Below are 20,813 nucleotides of genomic sequence, written 5' to 3'. Positions count from 1 at the left end.
TCACTTATTAATTTTGGTAACCTTTTCGGTAGGCTCCATTTGACTTTCCAAATAGGAAAGATTTTAATATAGGGAATCGAAAGTTCACACAACCATTGGAAAGTCTGATGAAAGAAATTCAGGAAGTCTCCTATTATTGCTAATGAGATTAGAGTGCATCTTCCTAGAGGAGCAGTGATGTCCGCTGTGTGCTGCTGTGGCTTTAGATCATCTGGAAGCTGCTGCAGAATGGGAAAGTCCTGCGTGTTGTTGCCTATGGTCTTTTTGCAACTGTTTCTAGAGAATATTGCATTCTTTTCTGCTTTCCAGATCTAAGAAGGGTAGGGATGTGGGGACCTCTCCTTGGTGGCAGCTAACCTGGAACCCTACGGGGAATGGGATTCTGGAAAATACAGTTCCAGGCCATTTCCTGAAGTGCAGGGAAGATCAGGAGAGGTGGTGATGGCAGTTTGACAGTCTGGCACTGAGGGCATTAATAGAGATACATTATTACTCAGTCATGGAAAAGTGACTTAGCAATACTGTGAAAAAACAGGAGTGTTAGGTGGTTGTAACTCAGTAAGATGTGATTTCCAAGAAAGCAAATGACCTCTTTAACAGTATTTTCAGTGGTATATCATAGGGGACAAGTAAATGGCAGGCCTACCCTATTTGGTGCTGCCTTGCCTGGTAATTGGATGAGGGTGGACAAACTGGAACATGTTTAAGGGATAATAATCCCACTGGTAAGGGGGATAGAAAACCAGGTCGTGAGTGGAATGTGTGGAGGAACTAAGAATGTCTCAGGGATGCATCATGGATAACTGCACATTTTTGGAGAATTTGTTCCATGTGTTCTGAAAAGGAAATTGTAGGACTAGGGAGTCGAAGCTATCAGGAGACATTTCTCAAGGCACTATCAAGAACTTCCTACCCAGCTGCACTAAGTTTGAGTAGGAAGCCACATCTCTCTTTGTTAGAGTTTGCTGAGCTGCCCAGCCAGAGTATGTAAAGCATGAGACGAATGTTCTTCAGGCACCATTCTAACCTTGAAATTTTTTGCAGGGAAAAATCTTTCAAATTGTTGGTTGTAGCTTTTGCCACATAGAATTTTGGAAAGTAAAAGCAAGTTTTTAAAAATAGCTGGCTGGGTGCAGCGGCTCACGCCTCTAATCCCAGCACTTTAGGAGGCCAAGGCAGGCGGATCACTTGATATCAGGAGTTGGAGACCAGCCTGGCCAACATGGTGAAATCCCATCACTACTATAAAAATTAGCCGGGCGTGGCTGGGCACGATGACTCACGCCTGTAATTCCAGCACTTTGGGAGACTGAGGCGGGTGGAACACGAGAACAGGAGATCGAGACCATCCTGGCCAATATGGTGAAACCCTGTCTCTACTAAAATACAAAAAATTAGCCAGGTGTAGTGGTACGTGCTTGTAGCCCCAGCTTCTCGGGAGGCTGAGGCAGGAGAATCACTTGCACGCAGGAGGCGGAGGTTGCAGTGAGCCGAGATTGCGCCACTGCACTCCAGCCTAGCAACAGAGTAAGACTCCATCTCAAAAAATAAAATAAAATAATAGCCGGGTGTGGTGTCTCGTTCCTGTAGTCCCCAGCTACTTGGGAGGCTGAGGTAGAATTGCTAGAACCGTGGGGGCAGAGGTTGCAGTGAGCCGAGATCACGCCACTGCACTCCAACCTGGGCAACAGAGCAAGACTCGTCTCAAAAAAAAAAAAAAAAAAATTATCAGCCGGGCACAGTGGCTCATGCCTGTAATCCCAGCACTTTGGGAGGCCGAGGCAGGCGGATCACGAAGTCAAGAGATTGAGACCATCCTGGCCAACATGGTGAAACCCCACCTCTACTAAAAATACAAAAATTAACTGGGCTTGGTGGCAGGCACCTGTAGTCCCAGCTACTCAGGAGGCTGAGGCAGGAGCATTGCTTGGACCCGGGAGGCAGAGGTTGCAGTGAGCTGAGATCGCACCATTGCACTCCAGCTTGGTGACAGAGCAAGACTGTCTGAAAATAAATAAATAAATAAATAAAAATTGTCTTGCTTCATTTGGTTTGAGTAATTCCAGACAAACCAATTCCTTGCATGTGCCTTTAAATATGTAAACTGGGAAATTCATGAAAAGCTTGGAGTCAGAGGCTATGTCTGCAAAAGTCTGTTGCCGTATTTCATGGATTCTGAGCCTCATGTTCTTTTACTCACTTGAGATCTCTGAAGTCTGCATTCACCCCACAGTTGATGCCACCCTTGGATGTCTGGTGCCTTTCATTTGCTGTCATCCAGCTGGCAGTTGTTCTTGCCTGCACATGCACAGATTGATCCTAGCTATTCCTGATGTCATCATTTCAGTAGAGTTTCATGAAGTCTACGCTACACGAGTTGTTTAATCTGAAATACCTTCCCAGGCCGAGTGTGGTGCTCACACCTGTAATCCCAACACTTTGAGAGGCCAATGCAGGAGTATTGCTTGAGTCCAGACATTCAAGACTAACCTGGGCAACATAGCAAGACCCCATCTCTACAAAAAAATTTAAAAATTAGCTGCACATGGTGGAGCATGTCTGTAGTCCCAGCCAGTTGGGAGGCAGGAGGATCACTCAAGCCCAGGAGTTTGAGGCTGCAGCGAACCATGATCACACCATTGCACTCCTGTGGGATAGAGCAAGACCCTGTCTCAAAACAAACAAACAAACAAAAAAACTTCACTAAGGTTACACTGTAATTTCGCATTGAAACACAGATAAAAATAATGAGGCATATGCTTGATACTGAGATTTTAACTAAGAAATGACTACAATTCTATATTTTCTTGAAAAGAAACAACCAAGTGCATACTTGTGTGCTGCTCAAAGATCTAGGGACCAGCAGCTTATTAGAAATGGAAAATTGTGGGCCCTGTCCCACAACCTTCTAAATAAGAATCTGCATTTAACAAGATTCCCATTAAAGTTTGAGAAGCATTGCTTTACACAGCCTCAGAAAGGAAGGTAACACTATGTAGAAGGAACTGTGTTACATTTTGTTACCAACATAAAAGTGTTACCTATCACATGTCACATAATAAAACTGAAGGCAGGAGAAATTTCTTTATCCCTTAAAATTAATAAAAAATCCTTTTACCTTAATCTTTCTAGTTTTAATGTTGTTTTCTTCTTATAAGCCACTTAGAATGATTTTTATGCCCTAGTGCTTTTTGGCCTTGTCTGCGAATTTAATATGTGCAAATTACATTGGCATCTCATTAAATTCCCTCAGATCCAGCAAATGAAAAAAATGTTAAGAACAAATCCAATATAGATATTTGGAGTACCCTACTATGTAATTTCCTCTGCCTGAATGGATATGTTCCAACATGCTTTTTGTGTGTGTGCATTGTTAATTAAAAACATTTTAAGTGGATACTTTGAGCACTTTGCTTAACTCTTTTCATTGAACTTCCTTTGTTAATTTTTCTTACCCCAAATATGCACGTGGTGTCATTAATCCTTAGTTATGATTGGTAATGGTTTTGTGGCTATTTTCTTACTGCTTTATAAGTTGCCAAGATTACCTTTTGTTTTCTAAGGAAATAATGTTCATACAAGTCACATGTCTTAGGTGCATTTTGAAAACCCCTGTTTAAATCTGTGTTGGGCAGAGTCCTTAGTGTGTAGATACTAGAATTCATTCTCACTGGTTTGTGGGTTTATTAAATGGTACTTGAGAGGCTGAGGGTCAGGTGATGCGCCCAGCACCACACCATGGAACTGGGGGTCCCATGGGAGCTTTTTTTCTTTTCCTGCACATTCAGGAAATTGCCGTTACAGGGGTAGGCCCCAGGACCACGTCATCCCCATAATGCTCCCTGAGAAGATGAGTGCCCTGTGTGTCCTCTAGTAAAGTCATGCATGCACCTTACTGGCACAGCGTAAATCACGTCCCCATCTCTAATTGTGAAGGAGTCTTGGAAATAGGCCAGTGGGGCTTGGAATTGATGTTGACTGAACTGATGAAGATACCACCACAACCACCACAAAGTGAAATCATAGCTCAGTGACTAGTACACCACTAAAATTCCTGGGAAAAGAATTGTCTTGTGAATTACGTGTAAGAGGAGCATTTTAAATACCCTTGTGGCTATCTGTCATATTCCTGCTGTAGTTAAGGAATACTTGATCGATTAAACTAACAATTTGAGCATGTTAGGATGAAGTGTAGATTCTAGAATATTTTTGGAAACCTATTTCTGTAATGTGGGGACTAAATGATTTCTCAAATTCCTTTTGACTCTTATGTGACTTTCATAAAGAAAATGGTTTGAAGTAGACGTCCATCACAAAATTTCAAACAGGAGACCAAAAGATGAGTCAATGTTTGAAGCTCTTTTTTTTTAATCGAAATTTTTGAGAGAACTGTAGGTTCACATGCCAGAAGCAAGGCAGAGATTCTGTATGCCATTCCACCAATGGTAGCTTCTTGCAGAACTGTAATATAATGTCCCAACCCCGATTCTGATATAATCTGCCAAAGTTTGATTTCCCCAGTTTTACTTGTATTTAATTGCCTATGTGTTTAGTTCTATTCAATTTTATCACGTGGGTTCATGTACCCACCACCACTATCAAATACAGGACAGTTCTGTCACCATAAGGGTCACTAGTGTCACCCTTTTGATTAACCACTCCTGCCTCACCCTACCCCCCTTTGTGTCCTCTGGCACCCAACCACTTGTCATCTCAGAAATGTTATCTAAATGGAATCTACAGTTTGACACTTTTGGGAGTGGCTTTTCTCATTCGGCATAATTCCATGGAGATTCATCCAAGTTGGTGTATTATTAATGGTTTGTTCCTTTTTATTGTGGAGTTCTTTTTAATCTTTTACAGTATTCGTTTACTTCTGGCATAGTTCCCACGTTGGGTGGCTCTGTTCCTGTTCGGGTCTGTCTGCCTCGGTTTTGTGGAGTTGGAACTAGGACCAAAGGTGCCGCCACCCTTCTGATCACAGGGTGTCAGGGGTAGGTTTTGATGCTGTCACAGCCAGTCATTCAGACCTTGATGGAAAGGAAGATGCTTCTGGGAATGTGGAGCCATTTCCTGTCAAGATGAATCCTGGCTGTTCTTCTGAATGAAGGTTCTTACCATCCTTTCACTCCCATGAGCATACAGGTGGAGATTAATATATTCAAGTGTGAAATTGTCAACCCTGCCTCTCCTGCATGTTTGAGGCACAATGGGCTCAGAGACATGCATACAGGAACCACTGGTCATGACTCTAGTTTGTGGAAAGAAGTTGATCTCTTGGCTGGCGTGATGGCTCATACCTATAATCCCAACATTTTGGGAGGTCGAGGCGGGCAGATTATCTGAGGTCAGGAGTTCGAGACCAGCCTGACCAACATGGTGAAACCCCATCTCTACTAAAAATACAAAAATTAGCTGGGCGTGGTGGCGCATGCCTGTCATCCCAGCGTCTCAGGAGGCTGAGGCAGAAGAATCACTTGAACCTGGGAGGTGGAGGCTGCAGTGAGCCGAGATCGCGCCACTGCTCTCGGGAGATGGCGTGAGACTCTGTCACAAAAACAAAAGTTGATCTCTTACCTGGATCATCACAAGCTTGAATTCACACATCCAAGATTCTGATACTTTCAAAACAGCAAAGGCACTGCAGGCTCTCTTCAGAGTATTCTAAAGTGTGTAGAGACAGGGAACAGAGCAAGGAGAGCACAGTTTCCTGCCCTGAAGGTGCTGTCTGGGTTGTGAGGTGAGGTAGGACTATTTAAAAAGTGGAATTTAGAGCCCCAGGAAGGCAGGCAGCACTGTGTCTTGTTTGTTGCTGATTTCTTGGCATCAGTCTGGTGCCTGGCATCAAGTGAGCACTGAGATACTGAGGGAACTGATGCAGTGGAAGGCAACCTTTCAGCCACAATGCCCAGTTCTTCTGGTGCAGATGAGGGTGACTACCAAGTAAGCCCAGAAAACCAGAGAAAGTGTGGGTGTGTGTCTGGGGAGGCTTGCTGCTGAGAGAGGGCAGAAGTGGGGGTAGCCATCTCCCTGCTCCCAAACTCACACCCAGCACTTTCCCATCTCGGGCCCTGGGACTTACTCTTCTCTTGACCTGGTCACTCATCTCCCAGATGGCTTTCTTCATGAAGGGGTCTGGATGTCCCTGCCTCACAGATGCCCGCTGCAGATGCCTCCTGGAAGGCAGCCCCCTCTTCCCATCTCTTCCCTCTTAGACATTCTGGCCCCTTTCCAGCTTTTTTGTCTTCGTGGCATTGCCTGGCGTTGTGTGTGTTTTTTTTCTGTCTCCCATCTAGAATGTCAGCTCCCTGAGGGCAGGGACCATCCTTCTTTTGCACAGTCTTATATCCTCAGTGCCTCTTAGGCCAGTGCCTGGCATATCGTAGTCACTCAGCCTATGTTTATTAGATGATTTAGTTCGTTGTTTTGAGGCTGTTCTTTAAACGCATGTCTGCCGGGAGCTAGAAAGTTTTGCTCGCTCTTTAATTACGCATTTTGGTAGCATTTACTTGGGGGCCCTACTGTGTTTTGGGTGTTCGTGCCACGGACATAGGGCAGGGAGAAGAGGAAGGTTCATTCCCCTTCCCTTGTGTTCAGAGGCTTCAGCCGTGGCAAACGCGCACACACTCGGCTGGCCACACGCTGGCCACACACACTTGGCTCGCCATTGTCTCGAGTGGTGGGTACTCTGGTGGAGCAGGCCAGCCCGCCGAGGGCAAGGTTGACAGCTGAGGGGAGAGGTGGGCCTCCTGACTGAAGCTGAGAAGAAGAGGTTTTGGAAGTTTTGCGTTTAGGTGCTTGTGTTCAGTCCCAACTTGATTTCTTATTCAATTACCAGAAAATGTGTGCTGGTTAATTTAGAAAATGCATTCCCTGTAAGGAGATCCCCCCTCCCCCAACCCCCGCATCCTGCTTCTGGTCTCGTCCCTGCCACCTCCTCCCTTACTCCCTGTACTGCATTCTGGCTGCCATTCCTCAGATGCACCAGTCTCACTCATTGACATTTGCCATTCCCTCTCTCTGGAATATTCTCCCCCAGATACCCACATGGCCCCATCCCTCACCTCAGTGAGTCTCCATTCTCATGCAACTGTATCAGAGGCCTTTTCTAACTATCATGTGGAAGGTTTTCCTCTCCCCACCTCTCTCCTTCTCTGTCGGTGAACTGTCCTCTCCTGAGCACTGTCGCCGCCTGAGCTGTGTATTTTATGCATGCATCTTGTTGTATATCTTGTTCATTTGTTGCCTGTCTCCCCCACTAGGATCTAAGTCGCATGAGAGCCAAAGCTCAGTTTTGTTTCGGCCAGATCTCCAGTGCTTAGAAAAAGTGCCTGGCTTGGCCAGGCGCATTGGCTCACGCCTATGATTCCAGCACTTTGGGAGGCTGAGGCAGGTGGATCACTTGAGGTCAAGAGTTCAAGACCAGGCCAGCCAACATAGTGAGACCCCGTCTCTACTAAAAATACAAAAATTAACCGGGCGTGGTGGCAGGCGCCTGTAATCCCAGCTACTCAGGAGGCTGAGGCATGAGAATCGCTTGAACCTGGGAGGCGGGAGTTGCAGTGAGCTGAGATCGTGCCATCGCACTGCAGCCTGGGTGACAGAAAAGAAAAGTGCCTGACTCATATGAGACACTCAATAAATATTTGTTAAAGGAATGAGTCAGTTCCTGGGCATCCTAGTAGAAGAGAGCCAAGTCAGTCTGTGCCTATTATCACCCCTCGTAGAAGCAGCCATGCCGCAGAAAGTCATTTCAGGTGCTCTGATGCTGCCAATGACCGGTGTCATCTGCCTTGAGACCTTAAGGGCCAAACAAGAGGCGGGGTCTACAGAAGAAGGCGAGTTTCTCTAGAGTTGGGGTTATTGGGGATGGTGCTGTTAAAGCAAGTGGATATCGAGCTAGGACTTGACACTAGGGTAAGGTGTGATGGACATTAAAGAGGATGGTTTTTGTCAGGCATGCAGAATGGATGAGGAAAATGTAAAAGCTAGAACTGTACTATGCATGGCTTTGAATGCCAGTTACAGATGCTCCAAGCTCTCAGCCTTCCCTTTGCATGGTCTCGGACCATTGGCGGATTGAGTTCTGGGATGCAGCCTGTTCCTAGGAATGTCAGCATCATTGCTTTTTGGTGTTCTGAACTTGCATGCAGGGCAGTCTTGCTATACCTCAGCTTAAGTGAATATTGGGTGTTTTCTGTTTTTCTTTTTCTTTTCTGTTTTTCTTTTTCTTTCTTTCTTTTTTTTGAGACTGAGTCTTGCTTTGTCGCCCAGGCTGGAGTGCAGTGGTGCGATCTTGGCTCACTGCAACCTCTGCCTCCCAGGTTCAAGCGACTCTCCTGCCTCAGCCTCCCGAGTGGCTGGGATCACAGGTACCTGCCATGATGCCCAGCTAATTTTTTTGTATTTTTAGTAGAGATGGGGTTTCACCACGTTGGCTAGGCTGGTCTCAAATTCCTGACCTCATGATCTGCCCGCCTCAGCCTCCGAAAGTGCTGGGATTGCAGGCATGAGCCACTGTGCCCGGCCGAATATTGGGCATTTTCTGTTCAGCTACAAGTCACTTCTACTTTTCTCCACTATTATTGTAAAAAATTAAGAAGAAAACACTGTTGTATTCTCTCTTAACCTGAGAGGTTCTCAAGAGTAGTTTGGCTTTTTACCATTCAGGATTTATTCTAGATTATGATGTTTGCACTTGCTTTATCTTTTGCCCGCCCGCACAGTACCTCCCACACGTTCGTCCCCTGCAGAGGCAATATTAAAACCCCCAGCTCCCCTAGACAATGCTTCCTTACCTTTTCAGGTCAAGACACACAGAGAAAAGATTTGTACAGCACACTGGGGTAAATAGATGAGGTTGGATTGGGCTAGCAGCTGCCCCAGGCTGGGCTGTAAGGAGTTTGAGGGGCTTTGTGTTCCATATGTACTTGGAAGCTGAGTGCACCCATAAACCATTCTTGGCACAAAGTTAAGGAAGTGGAGGTGCCCATAGTATTGTCTGGGAAGCTGTAGTAGAGACTCAGTAAATACTTAACTGAATTTGTTGAATGAATTACATAATTTGACAGTGATGAGCTTTATATCTGGCTGTATATTTAAAGATGAGAGAAAATATGAACGATTTATCTTGCTCTTCATACTTAGAAGCAATTGATGATCAAGTAGGACCCGCCTAGTCACTTGGCATTTGCATTCGTTGCTGTATGGGAGGTGTTTTTTTATTGTTTGTTTTGGAGACAGGGTCTCACTCTGTTGACCACACTGGAGTGCAGTGGCACGATTATGACTCACTGCAGCCTCAACTTCCTGGGCTCAGGTGATGGGAGGTTTCATTTTTGAGGCATAAATCAGGTAATAATGTTTTCAAGTATAGGTTTAAACAAGAATTTAGAGCAGTTTCTCAACCCTAGCTACATGTTAGAACCACTTGGAGGGACTTCTCAAAATCCCTGGAGATTTCTATGTAATTGACCTGGGGTCTATCTGAGCAATGATTTTGTGTTGGTTGTTTGTATTTTCTTTTGTTTTTGGAAACAATCTGGAACTTACAGAGTTTGAATCTGTATGATTTTAAAAAGCCTTTTTCCCCCTGAGTCATTTGAGAATTAACTGCTGATCCAGTGCTCTGTCACCTGGGTAATATATATTGTATATTTCTAACAAAAAGAACATTCTAGTGTAGAACCACAATATAACCGTCATAGGAAAAAAATTAATACACTGATACGTTACCACCACTTACTCTTGATCTCCATTCAGGGTGTGACATTTGCCACACATTACATTTGGTTATTAGGTCTTTTTGGTCTCCTTTCATTTGGAACAGTTCCTCAATCTTTCCTTGACTGTCATGGCCTTAAAACTTTTGAAGATTGCAGGCCAGTATATTTTGTAGAATGCCTCTGAATGTGGAGTTGTCTGATGGTTCCTTTGATGGTATTCGGGTTAAAAACACATTTAAAAGGAGTATCACAGAATCGAATCGATGCTGTGTTCTTTTTAGAGCATCCTGTTGTGTAACTCCCAGTTTGAATTTGTCCCGTAGCTGATGATGTTCACGTGGATTACTTGATTAAGGTGGTATCTTGACAGGCTTCTCCTTGACTTAATTACTCTTCTCAACCCTTTATCACAAGTATTTTATGGGGAGGTGCTTTGAAACTATGTGACTATTCCATTCCTCATTTCAATGTATTCGTTTGCTTATTTCTCTCTGTATGAACTTGTGTTTTCCTATTTTATACAATGGCTTATAGTCTCTTACTATAATTACTTATTTTGATGCTGATATTGTTCCAGATTTAGCTTGTAGGAGCACTTCAAACTGTCTTCTGTAGTCATTTGAAGGATCCCATCATTCTTTGAGCACTCTTTTGCTTCTTGGCAAACGTACATTCCAGGTTCATCTTGTACTTTCCTTATCCTATCCCAGAATTAGCTATTTTTCCCAGAGAACTCTGGTTTATTTAGTGAAGAATGGAAGCCGCAAAACTGGGTGCTAAGTGTGTTCATTGTTACTTGGATGTTGCTTGTTCTCTAGCCCTCAGAGTGACAGAGCTAAGGGAATAAGCGCGCGTGTGTGTGTGTGTGTGTGTGTGTGTGAAGGAATATATATTCACATATCTCACATGTACACAAAGTTACAGCTAATATTTATTATGTCTATATGTATTGGAAACCATGAGTTCATGTCAGTAACTAATTTAGATCCAACCCCACAGAGTTCATTTGAGTTTTCTCCCTTTTCTTCCATTTGTGTAACTTATTTTCTCAACAGTGAGAAACATGGCTGTCATTATTCTTTTTTTTTCCTTGAGATGGAATTTCACTTTTGTTGCCCAGGCTGCAGTGTAGTGGCACGACTTCGGCTCACTGCAACCTCCGCCTCCTGGGTTCAAGCGATTCTCCTGCCTCAAGCCTCCTGAGTAGCTGGGATTACAGGCATGCACCACCACACCCAGCTAATTTTGTATTTTTAGTAGAGATGGGGTTTCTGCATATTGGTCAGACTGGTCTTGAACTCCTGACCTGAGGTGATCCACCCACCTTGGCCTCCCAAAGTGCTGGAATTACAGGTGTGAGCCACCATGCCTGGCCCTATTATTCTTACTATACTTAAAGAGTGCATCAGTCTCCTGTATGTAAGCCATCTCCATCACCGCCCCCATAGATGCCTTCTCCGCATAGACGCCCATTGCTCTCTGCTTGGGCTCTAACTCAGAATAGGGTTTTTGTTTGTTTGTTTGTTGTTTGTTTTTGAGATGGAGTCTCGCTCTGTCGCGCAGGCTGGAGTGCAGTGGTGTAATCTTGGCTCACTGCAACCTCTGCCTCCGGGTTCAAGCAATTCTCCTGCCTCAGCTTCCCGAGTAGCTGGGACTACAGGTTTGTGCCACCACGCCCAGCTAATTTTTTGTATTTTTAGTAGAGTCGGGGTTTCACCGCGTTAGCCAGGATGGTCTGGATCTCCCGACCTCGTGATCCACCTGTCTCAGCCTCCCATAGTGCTGGGAATACACACGTGAGCCACTGCGCCCAGCCAGGATTTTTTTAAAGCTCACCAAATGGTGCTAATGTGCAACCTAGATAGAGAACAGAATTAGAAGAAAGGTGAGACCCACACTATTTGATTTATTGTTAAGTAAATGGCAGGTTTTTAAGCCAGGTTTGATGAAGTAGATTCTTCCTAAGGAAGTGAAATTTGAAGAGAAGACTAAATCCTACCAAGACGCATGGTCAAAACAAAACAGAATAAAACAAAAAACACGGTGAAAGTATAGCCTGTCACCTGGAAAGCTTTGAAATATATCTGTTTTAGAAATGAATTTACTTCTGTTGTGCATGAATTTCAGTCTATTTCCCTGAATTGCCTGTTTATAGGGACAGTATTTGAAAAGGTTAGTTTGTTTTTGAAGAACATGTTTGATTAAAACTTACCCCCTTTTTTTATGTTTTATTTTATTTATTTATTATTGATTCATTTATTTATTTTGCTCTTGTTGCCCAGGCTGGAGTGCAATGGTGTGATCTTGGTTCACTGTAACCTCTGCCTCCCAGGTTCAAGCGATTCTCCTTTCTCAGCCTCCCGATTAGCTGGGATTACAGGTGCCCACCACCACACCCAGCTAATTTTTGTGTTTTTAGTAGAGATAGGGTTTCACCGTGTCCCCCAGGCCAGTCTCGAACTCCTGACCTCAGGTGATCCACCCACCTTGGCCTCTCAAAGTGCTGGGATTACAGGCGTGAGTCACTGCACCCAGCCAACATTGCATTTTTTAAAATAAACTTTTAATTTTAGAATAATTTTAGATTTAGAAAAAAATGACAACCTAATACTTTTTTTTTTTTTTGTAAACACCAAATCTTTAAACAGGAAATATTCAGGCTGCGGTTGCTCCTTTTCTGTAGTTGGTTTCACTGTAAAATGTAGAAGCCAAGTTACAGCAGCTTGGGCGTGAGGAACCCCATCCACTCCTTCCACTTGCAGCCAGAGGAAGCAAAAGGCTTTTAGGGCCAAATATAACAGGACCCATGGCCAGCCTGCCTGAGATGGTCAACATCCATCTTACCGGTGTTTGTAAATCCATTTTCTTAAAGGAGGGCATTGCTGCTGCAGGTGGATTTTCTCCACGCGTTTCACACCTAGACAGAGGCACACAATCTGACTCCAAAGAAATCTAGCATGAGACCTAAGGAAATTTCAGTAAAATCTCCTCCTTGGTTGGGTGGATTTTGCATATTAGGCTTTTATATCTTTATACCCAGAAGTGCAGAAGGAGAAAGGCTAATATTTGAATGCGGACAAAGTCAGTGACAACATGTAGGTAAAATAATTTTTAAGCCTTTTTTTCTATAAATTAAACATTATTATGTATTCATGAGAGCCCACCTCAGTTTTCATCCATGGTTCCTTTTGTATAGTTTCAGTATGTTAAACTAGATCTCTGCTTCCCAAAGTTGAGTCCTTCAGGAACCATCTTTATGATTTTGCCATGTTTGCAAACCTGTTACTCCCTTAATCTTTAATTTGACTCACTTGTAATTCGGCCTTATTCTAGGTGCTATCTGTGAAACCATGGATTTGTTAACTGTTGGGTGTTCTGAGGACTTGGGAACTAGATCTTAAAGTCTCCTCACAGCAATGAAATTCCATAAGCATAGAGTCTGGGGTTTCCCACTGTGAGCTTTGAAGTTACTGCGGTTGGTTGAGTGTATGTTTTTTCCCAGTTGATACATAGAGTGAAAGTTGACAGCATTCCAATAAATGTTACTTTTCAAATGTGTGCTGTAAATTACAGTCTCTTAATTTCTTCAGATTCAGCATATTTCTCCAACTAGAATGTTTATGATTGTATATCATTTTTATTCTAATTCAGTGGAGCAAAACCTGATTGTCTTAATTCATGTGTACAGGAAGATGTAGTAGTGAATTCACCCAGTAGGGAATACGTTTATTTATTTTATTTTATTATTATTTTATTTTTGAGGCAGAGTCTGGCTCTGTTGACCGGGCTGGAGTGCAGTGGGCACTATCTCAGCTCACTGCAGCCTCCACCTCCCAGGTTCCAGTGATTGTCCTGCCTCAGCCTCCCGAGTAGCTGGGACTACAGGAGCGTGCCACCACACCCAGCTAATTTTTGTATTTTTAGTAGAGACGGGATTTCACTATGTTGACCAGGCTGGTCTCAAACTCCTGACCTCAAGTGATCTGCCCGCCTTGGCCTCCCAGAGTGCTGGGATTACAGGCGTTAACCACCACGCCTGGCCTGGAATACATTGATTTATAGGACACTCAGTGCCTGCCTTAGAAAACACAAGTAGAAAATATATAAAACATACAGTATTAATAATAAATATAGAAAAAAAATTTGGAATACAGAGCATAGAGCTTTATGTTCACCACTCTGAAGATGTCATGGAAAAACATCTAATTTATGATAAATACATATGTACCATAATTGAGTTAATATATTCTGCATTATCTGTGAGGAATACTGCCCAGAAGCCATCTGGATATTGTCATATTCAAATCAGGTCCTTTGCTGAGTGGAACTATATTAATCGTGTGTGTGTTTGTGTGTGTGTTCTTTTAGGTAAGATATTATAAAAGCTCACCTTAATAGGCTTCTTTGAAACCAAACTTAATGTCATGTTTTGCAAAAGGGGTGACAAACCAAGATGTGGGAATAATTAAATGTGAGTTTTATGCATCCTTTTGATTTAAATGAAATACTGTGTTCTACTCAGTCACAGAGATGAAATGTCGTCTTGCACACCATTTACAAGCATTTAATTTGCTACAGAAATGGGTTGTGAATATAGATGTATAACCTTCTGCTATGATGTTACTTTAACAGAGAGAAGGAGCAAGAAAGGGAAGAACAGTTAATGGAAGACAAGAAAAGGAAGAAAGAGGATAAAAAGAAAAAAGAAGCCACTCAGAAGGTGAGTTTAATCAGTTAAGTCTGTCTTTATATCCACTAGGCATCCGGCATCCAGAAGAAGAAACTGTCTTGGCTTGAATACCCAATATCGTTTTTTTTTTTTTCTCTGAGAGAGAGTCTCGCTTTGTTGCTCAGGCTGGAGTGCAGTGGCACCATCTTGGCTCACTGCAACCTCTGCCTCCCGGGTTTAAGCAATTCTCCTGTCTCAGCCTTCTGAGTAGCTGGGATTACAGGTGCCTGCCACCACGTCCAGCTAATTTTTGTATTTTTAGTAGAGACGGGGTTTCACCATGTTGGCCAGGCTGGTCTCGAACTCCTGTCCTCATAATCCGCCTGCCTCGGCCCCCCCAAAGTGCTGGGATTACAGGTGTGAGCCACTGCGCCTGGCCTGAATACCTGATATCTCAGTAACGGTACTTGAGACATTAGTTTACTTAAAAGTTTTCATATTTGGAAGTGGGAGAAACTTCAAGGTCTGTATTTGTTACCATAAAGTAGATGTTAAATAATGCTATGGCTGATTTTTTGAAAACAACAGTAAACAATATTAGAAAGGCAAGAGAGTTTTCTTTTTTTTTTTTTTTTTTTTTTTTTGAGACGGAGTCTCGCTCTGTCGCCCAGGCTGGAGTGCAGTGGCCGGATCTCAGCTCACTGCAAGCTCCGCCTCCCGGGTTCACGCCATTCTCCTGCCTCAGCCTCCCGAGTAGCTGGGACTACAGGCGCCCGCCACCTCGCCCGGCTAGTTTTTTGTATTTTTTAGTGGAGACGGGGTTTCACCATGTTAGCCCATGTTGGGATGGTTTCGATCTCCTGACCTCGTGATCCGCCCGTCTCGGCCTCCCAAAGTGCTGGGATTACAGACTTGAGCCACCGCGCCCGGCCGGCAAGAGAGTTTTCAAACTCTCAATTCTTGTTGTATTTCCTTATTTGTATATTAATTTAATCTACATTTTCTTAAGCCTATAGAATAACTTTTAAAAGCTGGCTAGAGGTTGCCCCGGTGTTCTTTTGGTCCCCCCATGGTGCTGTGTCTACCTTCGGAGAATGACAAGTAGAAATCCCTCTCGGAAAGGATCTAGTGAGCCCACGTAGTGCTTTGGAGGATATGGCATTGTGTGGCTTTGAGGAATTGCTTAGAGAAAACAAGAGATGCTAAAAGAGAAAAGACAAAGGGCTGACGGCTGTCACCTGTCAGGTCTCAGGTGAGCGGTTTGTCCAGCAGAGTTGTCTAAGGCAGAGTGGTTAGAATGCGCCTGCCTTCCCTGTTTGCTTCAGAGCATGCCTCTCTACCCTGTCCGTTGTCTGATCTTACCTGTTTCCCCACCTTACCATTCTTTTTGCATCTCTTAACTTGGGCTGTGGCTCAGCAGGGGTTACTTTGGTGCCTTTTTTGGAGGCAAGGTGATTTTCTGTCAGGTATTGTCACTGCTATGTAAAGCATTTGTGAAGCAGGGCCTACTGTGGGACAGATTTGAGGATCCCTGTGTTGGTGCTAGTTATCGAAGCTAAGTTTAGGGAGAAAGAAACTGTGACAAGGTTCAGAGGAAACTCTAGATTTAGAACAGAGTCAAGCCAATCAAACACAAGCCAGTATAACACTGCATGTTTTTCCAGCATTATTGGATATGGCGTTTCTCATAACTCAATTTTTTGAATTATTGAAATAATTCAAAAAATTGATGTGTGAGTATCAGCATAAGAAAAATTCTGAAAATAGTTTCTGAACTGGATTGCATATGTCCCTGCCATGTTAAATATATGAAATGTAATTTTATCTTTTCTTCATGACTTAATTAAGAGGAACATTCATTATTATTTGGTGCTATAATAGACCGCTGTGCTCTTGAAGATTTTGTTTGCTTTTAATTGTGTTTGTTTCTATTAATAGTGGTATATTCTCCATCACATCTTCATGCTGTCAGGGTGCCTCCTTCTAATGTGTTGCTTCTCACCTGAGTTTGTTAGAATTGCCTAAAATTCTGGAGTGAAAAGTCTGAATAAAGAAGCCAGATTGCCTGGTGTGGTGGTTCGTGCCTGTAATGCCAACATGAAAACCCCGTCTCTACCAAAAAAAAAAAAAAGAAAAAAGTTAGCTGAGTGTGGTGGTGCATACCTGTGGTCCCAGCTACTTTGGAAGCTGAGGTAGAAGGATCACTTGAGCCTAGGAGGTGGAGGTTGCAATGAGTAGAGATTGCACCACTGCACCCCAGCCTGGGTGACAAGAGTGAAATCTTGTGTCCAAAATAATAATAATAGTAATAATGGAAGTCAGATAACAGCCCAGAGACGTTTTTGTACTTCCCTTTGGGTCCATGGCCACATGCCCTGTCACTGAGGTTGCAGTATGCAGCTCCACCAGCCGTGGGGTGTTCGTAGCATTGCCCCTGTGGTTTCTGGGCTCTTTTCCCTGTGCCTCGCACACATTGTGCCCTCCACCTCCAACTGGAGTGACGTGAGATTAAATCTCAGTGAAAGTTTGCTTTCCTTAGGACACTCACACATTTCGTCTACTAAGTTGTTACAAAAATCGGATTTTGCAGTCTCTGGAAATGAGTGGTTAATAGACTGGGTACCAAGGAACTTGAGCAAAGGCTGTTAACAAGAGGATGCCAAACAGAGTGATTTAGAGAGTATATATTCCTTCTTCATTTTTAACATACATAACAGTGTTTTCTTAAACTACAAATATCAATATCTAAAATGATTAATAAAATATGCCTGTGTAAACTTTCATTGGATTCCACAAAGAAAAATGATTTAAAATAAAGATGGTGTGAATGTAGTTGAGAGTGGATGAGATTATTTATGCAGAGAATGTAGTTTATGTAGCTGGATAATCTCTCCTGTGTGCTTTCATCTGCATTAAGAGCTGATTAAGAAGTGATGGCAAAGGGGAAAATCACCGTAAATAAAATTTCTAAGTGATTAATTTTATGAACAGTAAAAATTCTATCGTTTTTGCTCAAAAATGTTCCAGATCAGCTTGACACAGAATCTAGGCTGACTCAGGCTGATGCATGGCCTTTGATCTTGTTTTATTATACTGAACCATTGCATAATTTCAGAATTAAATTCTGATTTAGCAGTTTTAAGGAGAGCACAAAGCTTACCATGTGATTATCTTCGTGGTTTCCAACCTTATTGTAGAGACAACGCCTCAGCTAGGAGCCATAAAATGTGCTATGATGCAAAGAATCGTGGAGAACATGCCAGAGGTCTATCATGTGGTCAGTGGTTCATTCATTCAGTCCGCAAACATTTGTGGTGCCTCTTCTAAGGGCTTCCACATCTTTCATGCTGCTTTCCCCAGCGCTTTATGACCACCTCTTTGTGTCCATCTTCACTGTTTGACTGACTGTAAGTTTCTTGGTTTTATTCGTATTTGTATTGCCAGTAACTAGGGCAGTGCCTGGTGCAGAATAATCACTCAGAAATTGTTTAATAAGTGAATGGTCAAGAATGAAGGTGGAAACATAATTTTCTTGAAGAACTGACACTTACTTAAAGCTAAAACGAAGTTACTTCCACACAGAAAAGCATGAGCCTTTTCCAGTGTTCATTGGTTGTAGCAGTTGGCTCTTCCTGGAGCCATCACTGAGTAAACTGTTAGATATCCATTCATGAGCGAGGTGTCAAAGAAGGATTCCATTCACATTCATTTAGGCTGATGCTGCTAATTGTTTAGTGTTGGCAGAACACATGCTTTGATTGTCCAGCTTTTTGCCGTCTGGGGGACAGCTCTTAACAGAACCCACATGATAAGACATATTTGACATTATTTGGGTTTGTTGCTTACAATGGGAAGGCACTGACTTCCTGTATATGACTGATCTTCAAAATGGCATTCTAAGAAATAGTTACAATGGTATAAAACCTAAATTGCCTTTGGGAATTGGTAAGTGGCTGCACATCATTCATTCTTGGATAAGTGGAGATACAGAAAAATCATACAAGAGTATTTTCAGTATAATTGAGCTCTGTAACAGTACTGGGAAACATTCACTTTTAAGACACTGGGTTCCACAAATTCACTGTAATAGATTTAGCTTGTCATTTAACACAGGAATGTAGGAAACACACCAGGATGTTCTATAGGCGGATCCTTTAACTCCTATTTAGAGTCTGATGATGTGTTGGGATCCATCACAAGGTGGGCTGGTCAGCTACAGGACCTTCCTTCCAAAGATGATTGTGTTTTCGTGAACCCCCATGGCCATAATCCAGTATGATTACCAGCCACAAATCATCAAACTTCTTCTTTGCTATATGAATATTTTTATGACAAGAGTCAGATAACCAAATAAAAATGCTTTAAAAGACGAACAGTTGGGAACATGAGTCGGAATCACCCATGATCTCAACAATTTAATGTAACCACTATTGCAGTGATGGCATAGTTCCCTTTGGATGCTTTGCTTGTGCATCACCTTTTGTTTTATTGTTATAAATTAGATGCCCTCCTTTATTTTCCCTTCTTAAAAATATCAGAAGCAGTTTTCTGTAAGGCTCCTAATCATCGTTTCTAAACTCTCTGAAGTCCATTACTATGTTCAGCCTGTCCAGCCTTCTAGAGGTTAATCATTTCTGTAGACGTATTAGTTACTATATAAAGAAATACTTTTTTTAAACAAAGCACCCTTGATTTGTCCAAAATTTACATATTTCAGTCTTAGTGCTATACTTCATGCTATTTTATATAAATGTTGATAATAACAGCAAACATTTATTGAGCACTGCATAGCGTATCTGATTTAATCCTTATAGCAGTCCTTTGCAGGGATATACTATTATTATCTCTATTCAACAGATAATAGAAAACTGGGGATCTCATAGCCAGAAAGTGACAAGGTTTGGTTTTGAATCCTGCTTTCCGACCGTGATGTCTGGTGCCTCTGATGACGAGTCCCTGAAGTTTTGCTTTTTAGATCTGAGATCAAGTGTTTTGTGTCTATACTCATAGGGGAATCTTTTTGTGTCTATGGCTAATTTAGTTTCTGGGCCACATCCATGTGATTTTTCTCTAGTCATAGAAATCAAAATGCAAGTAGCATTCTCAGTACAGGGACCTCATCCTATAATGAGTGGAATGCTTTTTAGTTTTACTATTCTTCCTAATGGTGGTCATGTAAATTATAGCTGGACATATGGCCATAGTCTTTGGAAGGATGTCTGAACTGACTCCCAGCTCCTTTTTCTGGATTTCAGCTATGCCTGTGTGCCTGACAGCTTGGATTACTTGAGTTATCAGACTAAAGTAGTCTGAAAATATAGTACTGAATTAAAAAGCAAATCTCATTTACTTTTATCTGTTTATTTTGCAGGTCACGGAACAAAAAACCAAAGGTAAGGTTTTTTTTCTCTTTAAATTATTTAGAACCTTTTGTGTTTAGCTTTTACACTGTTGCTGACTCAGCCTCCAATCCAGTGAAAAGAGAGTGGGTGTAGAGTAATTAAGGTGGGTTGTTTGCAGTCACTGAAGAGCAGTAATGACAAATTGAAAATACTTGTATTAGTGTTTCTAGTTGGCCTTAAATTTTTTAGGAGTCAAAAGAGTAAATACCTTGTTTTAAAAAGTTTATTGGTCATGGCTGGGCACGGTGGCTCACGCCTGTAATCCCAGCACTTTGGGAGTCTGGATTACCTGAGGTCAGGAGTTTGAGACCAACCTGGCCAACATGGCTGAGACCCTATGTCTACTAAAAATAAAAAATCAGCCAGACATGGTGGCTCATGCCTGTAATCGCAGCTCCTTGGGAGGCTGAGGCATGAGAATTGCTTGAACCCAGGAGGCGGAGGTTGCAGTGAGCCGGAGGTTGCCACTGCACTCCAGCCTGGGCAACAGAGCGAGACTCTATCTCAAAAAAAAAAAAGTATATGGGTCATGATTTTGAATTGAACCTTTTCAAAACTTTTTTTAAGAATAATAGCAAAAAACAAACACCAGCTTTTAATTTACAGATGCGAATTACAACAGTTTGTCAACCACCTTGACTGATAGCATGCATTGAGTCTGATAATGGAATATTGCACCTAGGATGTTTACTCTGCCTTCTAAGCTAAAACTTGGAATATGCTTTTTTAAAAGATAATATATTTTGAGTAGCTTAACTCTGTTAAAAAATGTTATAAACGGGAGCAGGTGCCCCTTGGGTCATTCTCAACCTAATAGTCTGTGTTGTTTTGGCTTCTTGCTCTGCTGTTAATTTTGATCATGTAGTTTTGTCTGGTGATGTTCACACTTTCTTTCATTTCCCCTTCAGAATGAGAGAGTTAATTCTTTGAGATAGCTCCTCTCCTTGCCCACTTAAATATGTGTTTCTCAATTAGGTATGCATAAGAATCATTTGCATAAAATCATCAAAATACACA

At 42.5% G+C, this 20,813-nt stretch overlaps 1 protein-coding gene across 14 annotated transcripts in view; it reads left to right on the top strand.

Moving 5' to 3' along the window:
- TNRC6B (trinucleotide repeat containing adaptor 6B) overlaps positions 1–20,813 on the top strand; it is a 298,093-nt gene that overhangs the window by 193,453 nt on the left and 83,827 nt on the right. For 13 of the 14 annotated variants that reach the window (XM_031656276.1, XM_031656275.1, XM_031656273.1 and 10 more), the window contains 2 exons: positions 14,358–14,445; positions 19,766–19,787. In XM_031656276.1, coding sequence (XP_031512136.1) covers positions 14,358–14,445; positions 19,766–19,787 — 110 coding nt within the window. Of the gene's footprint in view, positions 1–14,357; positions 14,446–15,292; positions 17,672–19,765; positions 19,788–20,813 lie in introns of those variants that run through there. The other variant, XM_031656272.1, reaches the window with a different exon arrangement.

The sequence above is a fragment of the Papio anubis genome, chromosome 16 (assembly GCF_008728515.1).
Source record: "Papio anubis isolate 15944 chromosome 16, Panubis1.0, whole genome shotgun sequence".
NCBI classification, from domain to species: domain Eukaryota; kingdom Metazoa; phylum Chordata; class Mammalia; order Primates; family Cercopithecidae; genus Papio; species Papio anubis.
This window is presented reverse-complemented; position numbering and strand designations above follow the sequence as displayed.